The sequence below is a fragment of the Pagrus major genome, chromosome 10, assembly GCF_040436345.1.
Source record: "Pagrus major chromosome 10, Pma_NU_1.0".
In the NCBI taxonomy this organism is placed as follows: domain Eukaryota; kingdom Metazoa; phylum Chordata; class Actinopteri; order Spariformes; family Sparidae; genus Pagrus; species Pagrus major.
In genome coordinates this window covers 17,965,183-17,985,445 of record NC_133224.1, presented here as the reverse complement: position 1 = coordinate 17,985,445, position 20,263 = coordinate 17,965,183, and the positions used below count along the sequence as shown (strand labels likewise).

Here is a 20,263-nt window from a genome sequence, read left to right as displayed (position 1 = left end):
TGCTACCAGACTCCTGGAAATCAGTAAAGGCAGTGGATGGGCTGTGATGGTCCCAAGTATGTTGGAAATTGTGTGCAAGACCTGATGTAGATACATTTACAAGCACACATGATTAACAATTTAATTTCACTGAAATAAAACACAATTGTACTGTATACAGAATCTGGTTAGTCCTGTCATTTCAAGTTTAGGCTGCACATTATTTGAAATATTAATAAAATTGCTATATGGCCAAGTGCAATATCTAAATCGGAGAAGCAGCAATATTTTGATTAAAGGTAAAATGCGTGACAAAACAACATTATAATGAAGTTCTGTAGTGCTGCAGAGATGTCCTGGCCTACAAAACTTGATCTCCAGATGTAAATTGATGTTTGTTTGGTGCAGACCCAAACGCATTCAATCATGGTTTTAATAGTTTTTAGGTGACGATTAAAATTGTAATGCAAAAATAAGCATTTCACTAACCGTCAATCACATAGCAATCGTAATGTGTGTCAGAATAATCACAATAATATTTTTTTACAATATTGCGCAGCCCTATCTCAAGTTTAGTGTTATTGTCTTCATTTCATACATTGATACTGGACAGTGTATAATCCCCAGCACAGTTGGAATCATGTTGACCCGTGTTTACTTGCTGAAAAGCAGATCGACTTCACAGAGCGTTCATTTGTCATCAGCCTGCAGTCATGGAACCAGATACGGTCAATGAGCCAGTAACACGTTCAACTGAGTACACCCCAGGACTTCATGCAAAGAACAATTCTAGTTCACCATACAATAAAGGTGAAACCCTCTCCCAGAAAAGCTTTGCTGTTCTGTAGGTAGTTGGTGGATCATGAGAAAAGAAGAGAGCTTAAAAACAAACCACCATGATACAACCCATTTCCTCACAGCGGGACAATCTAGACTTGTGAACAGTCTGTGTCTAATATATCAATATCGATATCTGTGTGTTACATGTGTTGTCCTATTTTTTTGTCAATTATATTTTTAATTCATCAAGTAGAAGGGAGATCTCCATGGAAGAAGAACAGATATTACTTGCTAGGAATGTGTTAATTAGCCTGTTATATTTTTGTATTTGTCAGGTGTTCTTCGATTATCACACTAGGCTATGTTTCAATACGGAAACTGTGATCACACATCACAAAGATTTATTTCCAGGCCGTATTGCAGCATCTGCTCAGGTTTCTTAAAGGCACCCTATGCAGGATTTGTCAGATACTGCTTGAAAACAAACCATTCAAAGTTAGCCTCTATTCCCCTGCTCAACTAGACTGAGAGCAGCAGTCAAGCGAGCTATGGAGTGAATGAGAGAGGGAGCAGCGTTAGCGAGAACAAACCATTGAATCAGAGAAACAAAACCTTATTTCATCATTTCTTTTCAGGGTGGTTACATACATAAATAAACATGTTTACTCCTCCACATAACCCTGTAGGAAGTGCTGCAGGGCAGGATTTTGTGTTAATTCAGCCAAAGTGCACACCTCTCTGCTGTTTGCCTCGCTGCACTGTGTGTGTGCGTATACTAATTCCCCACCATTGGTCAAACAGACACATACACCTGCAGCTCATGACACAGACAGAGCAGAGGAGAGAGCAATGTAACCTTACTCTGTTACATACTGTAGAGCCCTGATGCTGTTACTGGCTGGTGGCTACATATACACTGATGCCCAGAAACGTCCAAAACACGGAAAAATACTAAGGATAGTAACACCGCTTCAGATATTACTATGCTATATCAAATTGAAATTTTGCTTTAAAGTATTTTTACTGTTTCAGTGGCCTGCTGTGTCTGCTACTATGTCTTAGTCATGTTCACTAGTTGGGATCTCAAAGATGAGCACTCCGACAGACAGATCCAGAATATCTAGATTGTTTTTACTTGGCTTGGTTATTCAGTACCACATGACCACCTGCCTTGTTTTGGTGACAAGGTGAAGTAAATATCTACATTTATAAATTGTTTCAAGCCATATTTCTCAATGCTGAAAAATTAAAATTTTAAACAAAGGAACTCTGAAAGAACCAGCAACCAAAATCAAAAACATTTTGAGATCAGAACGCTTTTGGATTTCCTCCAAATTGTATGGCAACCAGGCCAGGACCCCCAGGGTATTTTCACATATCAACCTGTGATATCAGCACCCTTTCCCTCTCCCAGCCAGTGATGCAAGGGTTTGTAATGTTGTTCAGTGGGATGAAGGTACACTCTGCTTGAAGCAAAGACTTGCTCACTTGTGAATAATTACAAAGTCACCTCAGAGGAAACACTTGGATACTTGTTTTGAATTTATTGATTTCTAATAATGCATGTGCTGATTTTAGATCTTTGTCATATTGTCTTTGTCTTTAATTGCTGTCTAGGTCCAACTTCTAATCACACAATAAATCCATTAATATAATGTGGTTGCCCCTGACAAACCCACCATATTAAAAGCTTCATGAAACATGGAATTGGTGAAATCTTGGATGATGGAGAGAAGAAGGACAGAACAAATACATTGCTAAAGTCTAATTGCGCCTCTTTAGCTGGGAACTTCATAGGTGTCTGGCAGCTAGCCAATGCTAGTCCCTCCTGATCATATCCTGCCCTGAATATGTACCATCAACTACAGTCCATAAAATATTCTCCAAAATTCAAAGACCATCAAAGATTTAGGTGTTTTCTATTCACTATTTTAATTTAAAAAAAACTTAACAGGCTATATCTTTACCTTTTGACAGTCCATGCTATCTCCTTATTTCGAGAACGGGTCATGCCATGTGTAGATGGTTTTGGCCAAAGTACGCACAAGTGTTTTCTAAAGTTTGTAAAGTTGTAAGACTTCCAGCCCCCTTGTTTCTCCTCCTTAGCCACCTGTAAGGAACGTCTCTCGTCACTATGGAATAGATGAAGTTGCCCTGCTGAAAGCCCCATCTGAGATGTTCAAGATGACCCCAACACACCGGCGCTTTCAACTGCAGATTCTTCATGCTAGATCAATACAAGCTCTTTCTCACCAAGTAGCAACAGCAGACATAAAAATGAGTTGCCCTGTTAGAAGGGAAGTACGGGTAAAAAAAAAGGAAAAAAAAAAGGAGTCGAAAAAACAGTAAAGAAAAAGCGAAGATGAGCACTCAGCTGGGGCGACTGATCTGTTCAGTGCAGTTGCTAAGATTTCTTTTCATCTATCAGCTTAAGAATTTTTGCTGCCATGGTCGTGGTCCTTCTCTGAGTCTTTTAATAGTCTTTGTTTTTATTTTCTTTAGGATTAAGGCTTGATAGATTCTTCTGCTTCTTTTGTGTATAATTTTAAAACAAACTAAGAAACACATTTATTTATATATATATTTATGTATATATATATATATATATATATATATATATATATATATATATATATATATATATATATGAGTGCTAACTAATGCTTATCAAAACTGCTGTAAACAGTGTGGTAGATTCAACAAGCAAAATGAAGCACTGCCATATGCAAAATCTCATTGTCATTTACCTAATGTAGAGTTGCTCCTCAGATGAAATGATGGTAGTTTGTGCTAGCATCACTTTTGAGTGTGCAAAGGTAATGAAAAACAGATGGTTGTGTACACGGTTCCCTGCAGTGCTGTATTTAAGCTGTGTACATTTATGCAGAATAGCAGATGTTGAATCAGAGAGTAGTTTGCTTTTGCCCAGGCCCGCTCTATTAGTATAATTAGACAATAAATTGGTCACTAACTGCAACAATCTCACCCAAATCAAACAACATTATTTGGCAAGAAGTCTACATAGCAGCATAGCTGTGGCACTGATATAATATTCAGCCACAATATCATACAATTAGCCAAATTTAACTTATGCACATACTAAACGAGTACTGTTATTTGCTGTTTTGTAATAAGCATAATATAAAAAGACATGTTTTTTGTACGGGTTAATAAACTCAGTGGAGGGAAAGTTTTTTCCTTATTTTAGAACCACTCAATTTCAATGGAGTATATCACTCTTCAGTTAATTTTTGAACTGACTATGTAGAGTTTGCTTAAAACACTACACCTCAATGTGTCATCAAACAGTACAAAACAGTACAAGAATACTCTCCACACATTCTGTCATATTTTAGGTTTAAACTAATTTTGATCAGATTAAGACGTGTTCCAGTAATATGAGGGTACTGAGACTTGATATCACAGACATCAAAATATGATTTGAGCTTAAAAAAAAAAACAACAAAAAACAGACAGCTATCTCACAGAAAAAAAGCCTGGAGGAGCCTCAGAAACATACCCTTTATGCATCCGTTTTTTTTAAACTATTTTTTGGATATTAAGTCTTGTTTCTATATTTCAATCCACACTATCTCGTATCATCAGCTTGAGGCTGTGTGTTTGATTCCGCTCAGCGCTTTCTGCTCTGTTAGCAATCAAACGTGCTGCACCAAATGTGTAACCTTTCACAAAATACAAGACTTGAGGCAAATTGGATATTGAAAGAGGAATTTTTTTTTTTACTGTTTGTTCCTTGAGCAAGAACTGGCTCAGCAAAGGAGCCAGTTGTGGGATATAGTGAGTGCAGTGTGGGATACAATTAAAGTATACTTTTGTCATTACTCAACTAAATCAGGATTGTTGCTCTACCAGTGATTAGCAACTGCACTCTAGAGTGAAAGCCCCCAGTCTGACTGGCACCAAAAGCAACCAACCAAGCGATACCACATAGGGGACAGCCCCAACCATCATTGGTGTTTAATCCACTTTCTTCCTTGTTTTTCCTCCTCATTCTAATTTCTCTCCACTTTCATCACTCTCTATATCTATATTCCCTTCTCTATTTTTCTCTCTATCTCTCTCTGTCTTCTTTTCACCTGTCTCTTTCGGGCCATGCCTATGCCAGGTGACCATTTCAGTGGATGGTATATTGACCACCACTGGATACACCCAGGAGGATTACACCATGTTGGGCTCTGATGACTTCTTCTACATAGGAGGGAGCCCCAACACTGCCGACCTGCCCGGATCACCAGTCAGCAACAACTTCATGGGCTGCCTTAAAGATGTGAGTGGCTCTGTGTTGTTTGTGAATAAATAATGTACTGTATGTAGCTGGTCAAACATGCAACCTAGCTCACACTCTGGAAAAAAAGTTGGGACTGTGTAAAACAAAATTTGATAATTTGATAATCCTTTTTGATATATACTCAATTGCTCCCATTCTACAGATAAAATATTTAATGTTTAACCTCATCAACTTCATTGATTTTGTAAATGTATGCTTATTCTGAATTTAATACCAGCACCACATTTCAAACCAGGCGGGACAGGGATCAACAAAACACTGGGAAAGTTGTGGACTGCTAAGAAAAACCTGTTTGGAACATTTCACGGGTAAACAGGCTAATTGGCAAGATGTGATAGTGATGATTGGGTATGAAAGGGGCATACTAAAAAGGCTCGGTCGTTCATGAGACGGGATGGGGCTAGGTCCACCACTTTGTGCAACGCATCATTGTACAAAGGATATTATTAGATGGGCTTGAGGACACTTCGCAAAACCATTGTCATTAACAAGAGTTTGTTTGTATAATGATTGCTTTCTAGTTGTATTTAAGTTTTTCACAGTCTTTAGGCATTCTTACACTAACTGCAGATGGAAATGATTCTGCCCAGACCTGCCTGCAGCGTGTGATCAATTTAAAATATCATACTCAGTCATCCACACCATGGCAAGGTGTGGGCACAGTTTTTTTTTAATTTACTGATCACTCGTTCAGATCAGATAAACGGTGTCAAAACACCATCGGTATGATTTATTCCAAACAAAATTAGCAAACTGAAGAAATCATACACACGTCACAATGATGCAGCAACGTGTTTGACACATTTCTGTTCACTCTTCTCACATGAGAATCATCAGTCTGTGCTGATATAACTCCCATATTTGAGTGTAGGAGGTGTCAGACATACAATATCCTGTATGTATTCTAAGTGTTGATTTCCTCCCTGCTTCCCACCTCTACTCCTTACCACAGTGCAGAAACATACACATCCACAGGAATTGCACACACCACAGCGAGATTTTAGAAAATCACAGACAGATTAAGATTTATACACATAGGCATCCAAATATACCACACACAGTTATTGATGGATATGTAGAGGACAGTTGCCTTATAAAAACTTTATTTCCTCAACTTTGTCAAAAAAAGCCCCACCAGGGCTTTAATTCACAGCTTAACAAGCTGTCAAGAGGACCAATCACAGCTTAAAGTATTATGCCCTTGTAAATGTAATGACTTGTATAGAGGCGACGCAACATGGTGCCATCGCATTTCCTCATAAAACCACGCTGATTGAATAAGTAATTACTTCTGCCATCACTTTTAATGGATTGCACAGTAATCGCCCTATCTCTAACTTAATTATGCCTGCAGAATTACATTTTCATTATTTGGGTTGCTATCGGAAGGATCCCTAGTGGGTCTTAAACTTCCCAAGGCGTTTAACTATCCTCTCTCTCATCAAGACAAGGCTGGATTTACAGTCAACATACAGACGGAGCACAGGGAAGGGTAGGGGGGTGTGAACGGTAGAATAACAGACAATGGTGAGAGCTAACAGCAACAAATAAAGGTGAACGTGGAAAATCAATGTGAGCAAAGAGCTGTAAAAGCGACATCAGAGCAGATGGTTGGAACGCAGAGCATTTAAGACTGTTGGATAGTCTCCGAAAAAAGAGGAATTAAAATAGCAAGTTCATTGTGCATAGTACTACAGTAAAAAGCTAAAATGTTTATAAGAGTAATAGAGTAGCATTTGCCAGGTACAGATTCCAATGCACATTGTCCAGTGCAAACAAAAGTAAGAAAAGGAAAGTGAATGAAAAAGTGAAAGTTTTTAGGTAAAGGTGAGATATGGTTGAGATCGGAAGGGTTGAAGCTCCAGACAAATCCACGAGAGAAGTAGTGTTCCAGCCAACCTCCGACATCCAGCTTTCATGTTTGACCTTCTGCCAAGGGCTGCATTTTTCATTTAGCTGCTCAGGGTTGGGTCAGCACTGCAAAACATGTTTCAAAACGCTGTGTGGTAGAAGTACATAAATCTTAAAATCTTGTTTTCCTCAAATCAAGGGAAACTGTTTCCTGACAGCAGGAGGCAGGTACGTGCGGCCAAGGGGAACAGTCTATGTACAGTATGGCTCTGAGATTAGCACTGGAGAAAAAAATAGTTCCTGTTTTAAATCTCCTGTCTATGTAGAGTTATCATACTCCTTTTATGTTAGTATAGCAAGCGTGTGTCTGTTGCTCTATTTGAAGACCTTTTTACTTAAAGTAATGAATTAAAGACTCAATACCAGACCCCCTAGTTTGGTGGTGTGTTTGCAGGTGAGAAAGATATAGTGTTTGATCCAGACTTGAGCTTACTAGAAGCTGCAGCTTACTGTTTTTTTGAGTCTTATGGGTTCAACTTCAGCTGCAGTCAAGCTCTAATGACTACATCAGCTGAACTCAGCCAGAAAGGTAACCGCGCAGAAAGGCACTGGGCAAACCAGCAATGAGAGCAACTGAGAGAGCCAGGTAAAGCAGTAGTAGCTGGAAATAAAAGAGGAAAGTAAGTGGTTGGGGGGCTGGACAGCGGTGTGTTTCATCCTGTGCTAGTTCAGTGGCACAGCTCGGATTATCAGTGGTGTTATGGTCTGGGGCGAGGCTTTCATGCCGCCACCGTGGTCAAACGCCTTTGATACGCTTGGCCAGTACCCTCCAGGCAGCACAAATCCAAAGGAAGAGCACAGCAGAAGAAGAGTAAAAAGGCACCAAAAGAGGCACTGAAGCCATATGAAGTTTTGATATGCTTTGTGTGTGTGCATGCGTGTGCGCACTTGTGTGTATGTGCGCGCGTGTTTGTGTGAGTGTGTGTTCAAAGTCACCCACATGCTATGATCATACACTGTGTGATGTATCTGTGTGTTTTCTAGGCTCCCAGTCAGAGTGGTGAGGTGTGAAATCGGGTGTCTCTGCTCCTCAGCCCCCAGTCTTGTTTCCACAGATCCCTCTCCTCAGCACGTCACCATCTGTCCTCCACCACAACCTCCTCCTCTCAGTCTCTCTCCCAGACAGTGACCTTGCTATCGCCCATTTCACACTCCTCCCTCCCCCTCTCCCCTCCTGCCTGTCTTCCTCACTCTTCCCACCTCTCTCATCACTTCTCTCCACCTCCCTCTGCCTCTCATCTTCCCTTTCTCAGGGGCAGTTTTGTGTAATTAAGTCCATGGTAGCACTGCTGGCACGCCAGCTTTGCCATCCTGACGGCCAAATTAAAAATTGATTTCTTCGACTGATTCCATACACTGGATGAATGCTCTCACCCTCCTCCTTGCCCCAACTCTTTCACTCTCGCTCCTTTCCTGCCCTCGCAACTTCATCCTGATGCTCGATCTCCTCATCTGCACTTTCCTCTTAGTCTCACCTTTGCTGTGCGATAAAATCTCCTGGAGTTGTCCATTGCCCCCTCTCACATCCCACCCACCTAAGTCACCATTCATTTGAGACTTCGTAGTTGGAAGGGTACTGCTGCAAAGCCTGCCCTATGCCCTTTTCCAGTTGCGCCCCCTAATCACCAAGGCAACACCAATCAATGCAGTGTATATGAATGCTGAAGGTACAAAATAAACATGTCAAAGGACGGATTGTCTATGAATCAAATGTGACACTTGTGCAAAAGCAGGCTTTATTAGGTTGTATATGGCTTCATTGAACATTGAAAACCCACAGTGCATCAGGTAAAAATGATTAGTTTTGTACTGCTGACCTGCAGCGTTTTAGATTTGCAGTTTTTGAATGTCAGAACAAATCAATGGAGTTAACCCTGAAGAAGGCTTTGGCCCTGTGTTGGCTGGTAGATCAGTGAGAAAGCTCACAGGCCATGTCGGGGCCATGTGCGTTCTGAGTTTAAAAAGATCACTGAAGTCAGAAGTCAGAAATGGTCATCAAATATAAAGAGGCGACAAAGACTGTGTTGCTAGACAGTATTAACTCTTCTCAGGATTTCAAAGTTTTTAAAATCTTTCAGAGTGGCCTTTTTATCAGTGGACAAAGCCAGTGAGCTTTACTGCAGTGGGCGACTTGGCTCATTAGATGACCTGTCAAGACCTACTCTCCTAATACTGAAAAGGACATATTACAATGCCTGTATAAAGCCAGACAGCCTCAAGGGTTTGACGATATGAAAGAAAGGCATATGGTCTAGATTTTGAGTCAACACATGCATGCAGAACCTGCCCCTGACTGAGCGCAGATTGTCTGGGTCCTTTGCCTTTTACAGAGGCACTGATTATTTGATACACCTTTCAGCACGAGGCCCTGCATGCCTCACACACTTTGGTGCTCCTCTGTGTTGCTCTTACCGACTCTTACCTTTGTTTTCTGCCTTACTTACTGATAAACAAATCTCCCTTGTATTCTACCATCTTCTTTTGAGCTCTGCTTTTTGATGCTCCTGGCTATTCCTCTTTTCTTGCTAGACACACTGGAGGATTTAAGTGACTACAAAAAGGTAGCTTGTCACATATTTAATGACTGGCTAAAACAGCATTTTCATGTCTTGCCCTTGTTAAATTGAACACACGAAACAACAAGGCAAATTCGGGCACACACACACTAAAACTAACAAGGGCAGCTGCTTGGATCAAACCTAATACAAAGCTCTGAAATTTCCACCAGAGATGATAGTGTTAAAAGACTAAAGGTTCGCAGTTAAACTGAACTGGCCCAGTAATAACAAACATGTTTGTCATGTACCACCTGCCATTTGAACTACAGAAAGATGAAGATCACGTACTATCAACAGCCAATCACAGCTGACCTTACAGCAAGCTAATTCTGGCTGCCTGCCTTCATTGGTGATACGTTTGACTGCACAAAATCCCTCAGATATTAGAAATCTTGACATCAGTGACATATTGAGAGCTCTCATGATAATCTGTCATTGTGCTTGTGACGTCCCATCTCTGCCTACTCAACTATTTTGAGCACATTAATGGCGAAGAGACCAGATCTTAGAGAAATACATTGTGTGGTGTTGATTAGTCTGTTGAAAGTCCTCTTGTGATGCCTAATGCAGCTATGGCTGGTCATGTAAATATGGGCTGTTCACTGTCTTGAATTACAGGCGCTGTCAAATCTTGTCCTGATTTAGAGCTAGCAGGCCATATTCCTACATCAGCAATGTGTCTTTTACATTTGGTCATCTTTTTTTTTCCCAGTTGACATTTTAGGTTTGTACCAAGGAGCGCAGATAATGCTAGACAAGAGCCCATGCAGTTTTCAAAACTGAATGGCTCATCCACTTGTGAGCATCAGTGTATGTTTTTAAATTTCATTGCCAATGAAATGTCAAGCGTTCAAAGATAACAAAAGGATTCATCTTCTTGGAAAAAGAACACCACAGCAAATATAATGGAAAACTGTTGCCATTGAACCTAGTATTATTCAAGCAGAATTTTCTTTTTTTTGTCCAGCTCTGGCTTTAATCAGCTCTGATGAAAACAAAACACCCAGGTATAGACACTAGTATTTGCGCCTCTTCAAGAAAAGGAGGAAAAAAAGCATAAAAAGGCTGTATTTTTGTAGACAGAGCAGCATGGGTACACAAAAACAAATACCTTGAAATAAATAAAATAAAAATAAATCTTCTCCCTCTTCCCACTGCCTTTTCTCTCTTTCACCTACCCCTCTTTTTTCTAAAACCTTAAGCCAAGCGAGCTCGCACATTATTAACTGCCAGTTTTAGCGTTATCATAGTTAATTACCAGGACTAATCTCTGCTAATGACGACATTATGAGGTGTACAGTACATGTAGCAGCGTGGCCAATATAGGAGATAACCAAAGGAGGCTTAAGTTCAGGAATAACCCAGCTTATCTGTGTTCATATGGTTCATTCTGTGCCTGTGTGTAGGTGTGGTGTTTGACAGAGAGGGTGAGAGAGAGGAAAAGGGAGAGAGTGTGTGCTTACATGTGAAAAAAAATAGGTAGATTGGAGGGCGTTTGAAAGAGATGCTGTGAAAGACAATGAGGAATGACAGCAGCAGTCTGGTGAAATTAGATAGTCAAAAACCAATACAGTGAGCCGCATCGCACAAGACGAGCCTTTCGGTGCTTCAAATATGAAAACAGGCCAGTGCAAACAAAACCAAATGGTGCCTTAACACAGACAATTATCTAGCATTTATTCTTCTTTTTTGTACTTTGGGTAGGCAGATGTTTATAGGCATAATCAAACTAGGTATGCATTCTTTAAGAAGCATAATGGAGGAAAAATGTGTAGCTGGCGGTTGATCCAGATGTACTGTAAGTCATGCCTTTTTCTCGCCTAAAAACGAAATCCTGTTTTTTTTAAAAAAAAAGCGTTTTGGGGACTGTTATCTCAAATACGTTTCTAATTTCTGTAAGTTGACTTACCTTGTTAACCAAAAGGATTGCAAATTAATGGTTATCTAGAAGTGTTATGTTCTAAACACAATGGGCAGGTAGCTTTTTCACTCAGTGACAATTGAACACATCTGTTGTCAGGATCAAACCTGGAACTTTACACTACTCAGGAACAGGACAATTTCTTTAACCTCGTAGCTGTGACAGCAGCAGAAAACAAAGATAGAAACGAGGAGATGGTTTTTTTTTCTCCATTGCCTGTCAACCAGTATGTGTGGGTGTGTGAGAGAGCATGAAGAGTGCTACAATCAGGAGGGAAAACACACACAAACAAAAACAGAGACCTCAGCTGCGGCACACTATTACCTTGAGGACGACCTCTCAAAATGCAGTCTACAGAGCGTTCAACAAATAAAAGGAGAACTAAAATTATGAAAGACGAGGGTAATTTACTTTGCCTTTAGCACTTAATCCATTATGAATGCACACAGTGAGGCACAGACACACACTCTGAGCTGAAACAATAGAACCATATTTCATCAAAGGCTGTCGAAGACATTTGCATTAAGGCTGTAGGCAACATTTACTTCTTCCTGAGTCTGAATGTCCCCTGGAGCCTTTTGATTTTTTTCCATTTATCGTGCACATATACTGACATTTCAGAGCTACAGTTTTTGTCCGACAAATAGTTTGTACACTTAATGGATTTGACCAGGAGTTAAGAGTTTATACAGTGGTGATCCTAGCTTTATACACTGAGCATGTTGTGCACCCACACAACCCCAGACACTTACAGACGTCAGCGCAGTCAATAAAAGGAGTGAAGGATTGAGGAACATCAGTAGACTGAGAACTCACCTGACCTAAATTTGGTGCTCAGGGATTGTGGGTTGGAGATGGAAAGCAGCCTGTGTATGTTGTGTCAATGTTGGTTTTGCACTGCTGTTCAGGAGAAAAGAATGTATTTCATTCAAGTTCTGATTCATCATTTCCAAATGCTGACAAGATTTCCCAGCAGCCACTATAACTGACACATTAAATTGATTTGGGCAATTAGGGTGCATCTGCGTGCTCTCAGGATTATGGACAGAATGTCCTCTGTTGCAGCCGCATTTTGTTTTTAGGTTATATGAAAGTCCACGAATCCAATTAGAGATGCAATATTTATTCTATACTGAATTGTAACCATGTAACCAATCGCTCTCCTCTATGCCTTCAAGGTGGTGTACAAGAACAACGACTTTAAGTTGGAGCTGTCACGGCTAGCCATCGAGCGTGACCCTAAAATAACCTTGAATGGTGACCTGGTGTTCCGCTGCGAGGACGTGGCAGCTCTGGACCCCGTCACCTTTGAGACCCCTGAGTCCTACATCTCCCTGCCCAAGTGGAACACCAAGAAGACGGGATCTATCTCCTTCGACTTCCGCACTACAGAGCCAAGCGGCCTCCTGCTGTTCAGCCATGGCCGCCCTCAGGGCCCCAAAGAGCAGAAGCCCGGTAGGGAGCTGAAGACTGATTACTTTGCGATGGAGCTGCTGGACGGGTATTTGTACCTGCTGATTGATATGGGCTCTGGAAAAACAAAGCTGAAGGCCAGCAACAAGAAGGTCAATGACGGGGAATGGTGCCATGTGGATTTCCAGAGGGAAGGGAGGAAAGGTGAGGGGTGCTTTATACTTGTTATATTGAGACTGACAACTCGTCTCATTGAATTTGACTGTTTATTGCAATGTTTTTGAATGATGACTTTATTCACATTCATCATCCAGTTTCACATCAAGAGGCAGATTCATGTCAATTTATTTTCCATCCACCTGTGAAAAATTCGACAACTTCATAATTGGCAGCATGTCAGTTAATTATGAAATTCTGTAGGATTGAGTAAAACAGCTAAGTTGGAAAAAAATGTTACTTGTACATGTTAAATAAGTCTTTGGTGGTATCATAATTAACGAGGACTTAAAAATCTGTCCTATCCACTGTCATCTTGTATTCTGACAGTTCTGTTTTTACAAAATATTAAACAAAAATATCCTTTATATCTTGACTGACAAGCATTGGCCGTATTTATTATTTGCTTTGCAATTGCCTTTCACAAGGCTAGATATCTGTTGCTCATTTCAAAGTATTTTACAAATCCAAAAATGGACTAAATATGAACATATTTTTTTTAATTTTGAATATTTTCATTCTATTCTGTAGCTTCTTTAGGCAGCAGATTGGTTCACTGTATTCAGAGGACTCAGATGCTGTCATAAACTTGTCAGTCACAGAAAAGGAGACTGGATTGGCTTTGACAAAATATAAAATCATCTAGCTCTTCATTCTCATCCAAGCAGGTCAAAACACAAGCTCAGAAATGGTTACACATACTATTAATGATGTGTCTACTGGTATTTGTGAATGTAGGTTTAATTTCCATACCTGTTTGTTGTGTTCCAATGTCTCTGCCTGTATGTGGGCAAAAACAGGAGCATCTGCATGCTTGAGTGTGTGGTGTCTGATGAATGGTCTGTAGGTGGGTGAGCACCTTGGACATTATATCTCTCCCTAATGACGTCTTATAATGAGGAAGGGTGTGTGTGTGTGTGTGTGTGTGTGTGTGTGTGTGTGTGCGGGCGGGCGGGCGGGCGGGCGGGCGGGCGTGCGTGCGTGCGTGCGTGCGCGCACATGTGCATGTGATCTCACTGCTGCTCCTGCTGTAATTGGCTTTTAATAGAAAATTAAGACGGAGTCGTTAATCACAGAAAGAGAGAGGGCCTTTTGTTTCACCCACTCCCTGCTGCATTCTGCTTCCCTTCTTCTCCATTTAGCCTATTACAGACACATTACACACACACACACACACACACACACACACACACACACACACACACACACACACACACACACACACACACACACACACTCTCGGCTCTCATCTACTCTCCCTGTCTCCTGTATGTCCCTTTGCCTATGTTCCATGTCCTTAAATTATCCACTCACCGCTCCTCCCAACCAACCATTCACTCACTTGCCCACTCACTCGGCCACTTGACCTCCCACCCACTCACTCACCTATCCAGACATAACACTTCTTTAATCATTTGCACTGTGTCTTTGAGTCATTAAAACACACTTTCAATCACGTACTAAATACAAGATGTATGCTCAGACACACACTAACCAGCTATGGTTAGATCAATGTATCCATTTGCTACCACATCACAACATTTTTGCATTTCAGTATTGAATAATTAACATGTGTTCTTGTTTGTGTTTGTATCTTTAGGATCGATCTCAGTCAACAGCCGCAGCATGCCCTTCAGCTCCCCAGAGGGCAGTGAAATCCTGGATCTGGACAGCGATATGTACCTGGGCGGGCTGCCCGAGTTGAAGTCGGACCTCATCCTGCCGCCAGAGGTTTGGACGGCGCTGCTTAACTACGGCTATGTAGGCTGCGTCCGCGACCTCTTCATAGATGGCAAGAGTCGCGATGTCCGCCGTCTGGCTGAGATCCAGAGTGCGCTTGGTGTGAGCAGTTTCTGCACCCGTGAACTGCAGAAGCGGTGTAGCAGCACCCCCTGTGGCAATGCTGGCCTGTGCAAAGAGGGTTGGAACCGCTACATATGTGATTGCACCGGCACCGGATACCTGGGGACCAATTGTGAGATAGGTGAGTAGGGCAATGTTGAAGGGAAAGGAAACTATACTTTCACTAATATAGGATTCATGAACAGATATGTTGTGTTATACATAATTTGCAAAATAAATGCCACCGTATCATCTCAAACAAGACACACAAATTGACACAATAACCTTACAATGAAGCAAAAAATAGCTCCTCATAATCAAACCATCATATATTACAGTATATATGAACAGTATATGAAACAATAAAAAGCTGCTTAATCATTAATGTTGTATGGGAGAACAGAAATGTAAAATGAGCATTTGACAACGTGCTGCCTTGTATTTGATACAACCAAGCAGCTGCTGTATAGTAGGAGTAAGAGCCCCACAGGGATCCATGTGTGAACCGAACGCCACCGGAGGCTGGGTGGCATTAGGGGCTTGCCAGCTGTGGGGGGAAATTGAGGCTGACGCACTGAGAGGAGCGGCAGTGTGGCAGAGCAGCCAGGCCTACTGCCACCATCTGTGCCAGTCACGCAAACCCAGGTGGCATATATGCCACAGTGAGGGGAGGTGAGCTAGTCAAATAGCACCACGAATGTCTGATTCATTCCAATTAGCTGGAGGCGCCTCGCTTCATGGTTTGTCTTTGCACGTTCGTGAGGTGAGTGAGCCATGACAGTATGGAATTTTGAGCGACAAGGAGGGTAATGAGGGAAGGAGGGATTGGATTCAAATCAGGACAGTGGAGGTAGAGGATGAAATGTCTCTATTTTGAAGGGGGATATTTGAACAGTTTTGTCTTTGGGTGCTCAGATGACAGGTATGGTTCAGTAATGCTCTTTTGCCATCTAGTGGAGCTTTGTGTTACTGCAGGGATGTCAATCTGGGCACTTTTCTGAAATCCAGCTACATCTCTGTGCATAGATTTTAGAGTGTAAGTACAATCAGTGATATTGAATAGAGAAAGAAACCCCATAGGGTTGGTGCCTGCAAGCCATAAAACAGTAAAATAATTGATGATGTTTGATCTGGCGTTACGATGATAATGAGCATTTTTGTTTTTTGACTAGAATAATGCTGCCCTGGTTTTTTTTATCACATTTCTATTTAAGTGGAGTTTTTGTAAAAGAAGGCAAGGTGTGTTGGTCCATTGTGTTGGGATCTGCATAATACATTTTTAAATAGAACGCTGCTTTTATCGCTGCTTTTACCCCCACATTTATTTAATGTACCATATAAAACCTCAACATTTAAAATACCCTGTGGCACTGGCAGATGTTAGCCTATGGTGACACACATCAACCTACACTGCAAAATAAGAGCAGTGTTCAGGGAACTGTCACTCCACACAGCAGTCTATTTATGGCATGGCTGATTCTAGAGAGAATAACTACGGCTGTGCCTAATGTGAAGTAGGATGTCTCAGGAACCAGCTGCACTTGTGTTGTTGACATTTTCTAAGCTTGAGGAGAGTCTGATATGGGATTTATTCTCAGTAATTCTGGTGCTTTCATTTCTTCCCATATAATGAATGTTTTGATTTAATGCTTTGGGTGGTGTATTTGTCATCTGATGAAAAATATAAATGGGAGTCCTGGGTATATAATTTTGCACACTGCCAAATATTAGCCTGACACAGATGAAGACAATTATATTCATTTTCACACCAACCACTGAACAACATAAAGGAGCAATAACATAAACACAAAAAGAGACAAAGGCCTAGGGGTGTAGTCTACATGCTGAAATCAAACTTTCCAATCCTCTTACATGCCTGAGAAGTGCAGCAGTGATTGATATTTTCGTTTCATCACTGTGATGAGTGTTTGGTTTACAGACACCTATGGCTTTGTTCATCATTCTTACTTAACGTTCCCTTGATCTCATCTTGCAAATATGGCACCCAAATTGACACAGTTTGACAAATAGAGGGCTTTTTCTTTGTTCTGGTTACAACTGAAATGCTTGAAAAACAAAAACAGAGAAAGAAAACTTATCTCATATAATCCCAAGGTATGTAGCCACACCCATATAATGAGACAAATGTATGTACTGTTCTGTGAAACTGGGTTTTCAATATATCAGACAGGAAGATTTCCCAAAGATAATTTAATTCATTTTAATTGCATTTGAACTGACATTAAATTTTACAGAGGCTGTCATACAGAGCTGTCCTAGCCCATGCTTATGTTCTGGATTCATCTGAGTCATTACCTATATGCGCATCCTCTCCTGTAATGTGTCACCCACATCTGTCCTCTCCCTCACCCTGTCCAGAGGCGACGGTGCTGAGTTATGATGGCAGCATGTACCTGAAGATCATCATGCCGGTCACCATGCACACGGAGGCCGAGGACGTTGCGATGCGCTTCATGTCACAGCGGGCGTATGGCCTGCTCATGGCCACCACCTCCAAAGAGTCAGCGGACACCCTGCGATTGGAGCTGGACGGAGGCCGCATCAAGCTCACCGTGAACCTTGGTAAACCGCTGTGATTCATTGTGGATGTCCCTGCTAACCTTTCCCTTCCCATCCCTTGTCTCCCTATCTTCACTCTGTATTTTAGCATCGTGTACTGCTGAACATAGAAGGATGGTTTGACATTTTGAGTTTTACACCATTATTTGTCAGATAGTTGGGTGGGGAAAAGCTTCTAAATTTGTCCCTCAGATTTGTTTTGCATGACAGAGCAAGCTTAAGTTAAGTTAAGTAAAGTAGAAGTACAGTAATTTGACAAGCAAGCTTATGTACTGTCCATTGGATTAAATTAGGAATGCCAAGAGTGCTCAAAAGCCATTTATTTGAGAAAACTGAGGGACAAATACAGAAACTTCTCCTCCATAAACTGATAAAGTGCTTGCTTCAGGAATAGAAGACCAAAGTAAAAAAAAATAAAAATACCTGTATCCCCAGTACACAGTTATGTCTGCCTCTGTGGCGAACAACCCTGAAGTCATTTCTGTTCCATATACCTCTACCGCTGGTCCCCACCCCGTCCCCTCTACATTCATCTCCTTTTTGTTCCCAGTGAAGTTCCATCGCGCCTCCCCCTGTTTAAAAGCTCCATCTCTAACGGGATCCCTGGCCTGACCCTGAGCCTTTAACCCACTATCCTGTCTCTGTAAGCTTCAAGGTGGCTTTGCTTCTGTGTTGCTCTTCCTCACGGTTCTGCTCTATTACCTTTTTTGTGGAGTTAGCTGAGGGGCTAGTTGGCTCTACTTCTGCCCAGAGGCAGTGCTAAGAGGAGACATGAATCCACATCGTAAGTAATTAGGGGATGAGTTCCAAGAAGATGAGGGTGTAAAGAGGTCTTAAAGGCAATAATAGTGGGGAGACTATCAGCAAAAAAGAGAGTAGGGTTTGTAAGATAGATGGTTTAATGGAATGGGTAAATGCATTCTCTCAAATAACTGGCTGCAGGACTGCAGACCTTTTGACTTATTAAAATTTCATTGCAGTGAATATTAGCGCTCTGGGGAAGATGGGTATGACCTTCCAGCTCAGGATACTCCAAGTCTTTCCTGAGCAGTGAACCTGAAGGAGCATGACAGAGGTGCACCCTGGAATTTGGGAGTTTAAGTCACCATAGAGACAGGAAGGGGGGGCGTTGGGATAAACAAAGGTGGCCACTCCACTCTCTGTTCCTAGTTCTCTTTCTTTTCTTTCTACTCCTTCTTCTCTCTTTTTCTGTCACTCATAAACACCCCACCTGGCCAAGACTCAGAAGATGGAACTTTTCATCCCTTCAATGGCCTGTATGTCTGCGGCCCATGGATCAAACAGTCAGAGTGACCGGCTCACAGCTGTAGCTCCCGAGGTTGCATTCACATTTCTACCTACCGGCCACGGGTCCACAGCTTGACCTGCTAGCAGTCCCCCAACCATCCACTATGCACCAGACTCGCCAAAGTCCTCAAATGAATTCAAAAAACAGTACCATTTCTCAGTTTTCAATGGGGCTTAAACAACAATCAAAACAGTCACACAGTTGATTGACACAACAGCTTTGTATTTTCAGCTCTTTTGCAAGGAAATTAATAAACCCACAATCAGCAAGGAATCCTTAACATCTTTTTAAGGCTTTAATCCTTGATGAAATTATTAAAATCCAGCTAATTAATCACAAGGAAAGGATATCATTAGACAGATTTAATTCCAACAGTTTGTGATAGATAATGATAAAAACCTGTCCAGTGTGCAACATGTCACTATTCTATTGGTTTATTATAAATAGAAACTATTCACATACTGTAGGGAGAACTCTTACATTGTTTTTCAAAAATATTGCACTTATATGGCACCAAAAATTCACTCATTTCAGGAAACATCACTGTTCAACAAAACATGTGGCCCATAAATACATTTTAATGGAGCTGTTTTTGTATTACCCCAATCTCTCTACAGAGTGATGCTGGTCCCTGGCTGTTTGTGTCCACTATTCTGTAGCGGTTGACAGCTTGAGAACACAACCCAACCACACTGCCACATGCACACACAGTTTCTTACCACTAGATGGGGGAAAAAGCAATGACTTATTTTATGATATCAGCTCCTGTAATAATTTAATACTTATACTTATTTATATTGATGAGATTAATGATCCTTGAAAAGGAAGTCTCTGTTTACCAACCTCCCTTGGAGGGTGACCAAAGGTCAGGGTAAGCTACTGAGCAGAATTTGGTTTCTTGCTCTAGGACACTTAACTAGAATGAGTGTCTACTGATGCTCTGCCTTAGTCTTCCAATGGAAGGACAAAGCACGTTAACTAACACTCCACTATTCTGCCAACACAGCTTGTAAAATAACACTTTTTGCTGTGTTTTTGTTGCACCGCTTGTAGCAAATAGTACACAGTAGGGTCATATTTCCTGTGGTTTGTGTGCACCAGGCGTGAGGTGGCTGGGATGTGCAGATCACCCTTTCTTGTCATTTACACTGTTGGGTTTCTCGTGCTCAAAGTGCTGCAGAAGGCAAGTGCATCACAAATTGCCAAGAAAGAGGCCTAAAGTTAAAGGTGCAAGACAATGCATTTGCTCTAATGAGTGCACAGCAGCTGCAGGGGAAAGGATATTTGTACACAGTGTGTGCATAATAGCTTCACTGTCTTGTTTTATGTATTTTTTTATACTGGTCCTACAGACATCTGAAGTAATTTAGGCTAAATCTGGCCAAAACATTTTGTGCAGTTGAAATTAAGAGGCTCTATCTGATTTGTTTAATGAAGTTAATCAT

The 20,263-nt window shown here is 41.3% G+C and overlaps 1 protein-coding gene across 2 annotated transcripts in view; it reads left to right on the top strand.

The window, feature by feature from the left end:
• Positions 1–20,263, top strand: part of nrxn2b (neurexin 2b) — a 571,134-nt gene that overhangs the window by 222,825 nt on the left and 328,046 nt on the right. For both annotated transcript variants that reach the window (XM_073475282.1, XM_073475281.1), the window contains 4 exons: positions 4,886–5,047; positions 12,637–13,075; positions 14,688–15,071; positions 17,309–17,512. In XM_073475282.1, coding sequence (XP_073331383.1) covers positions 4,886–5,047; positions 12,637–13,075; positions 14,688–15,071; positions 17,309–17,512 — 1,189 coding nt within the window. The remainder of the gene's footprint in view (positions 1–4,885; positions 5,048–12,636; positions 13,076–14,687; positions 15,072–17,308; positions 17,513–20,263) is intronic.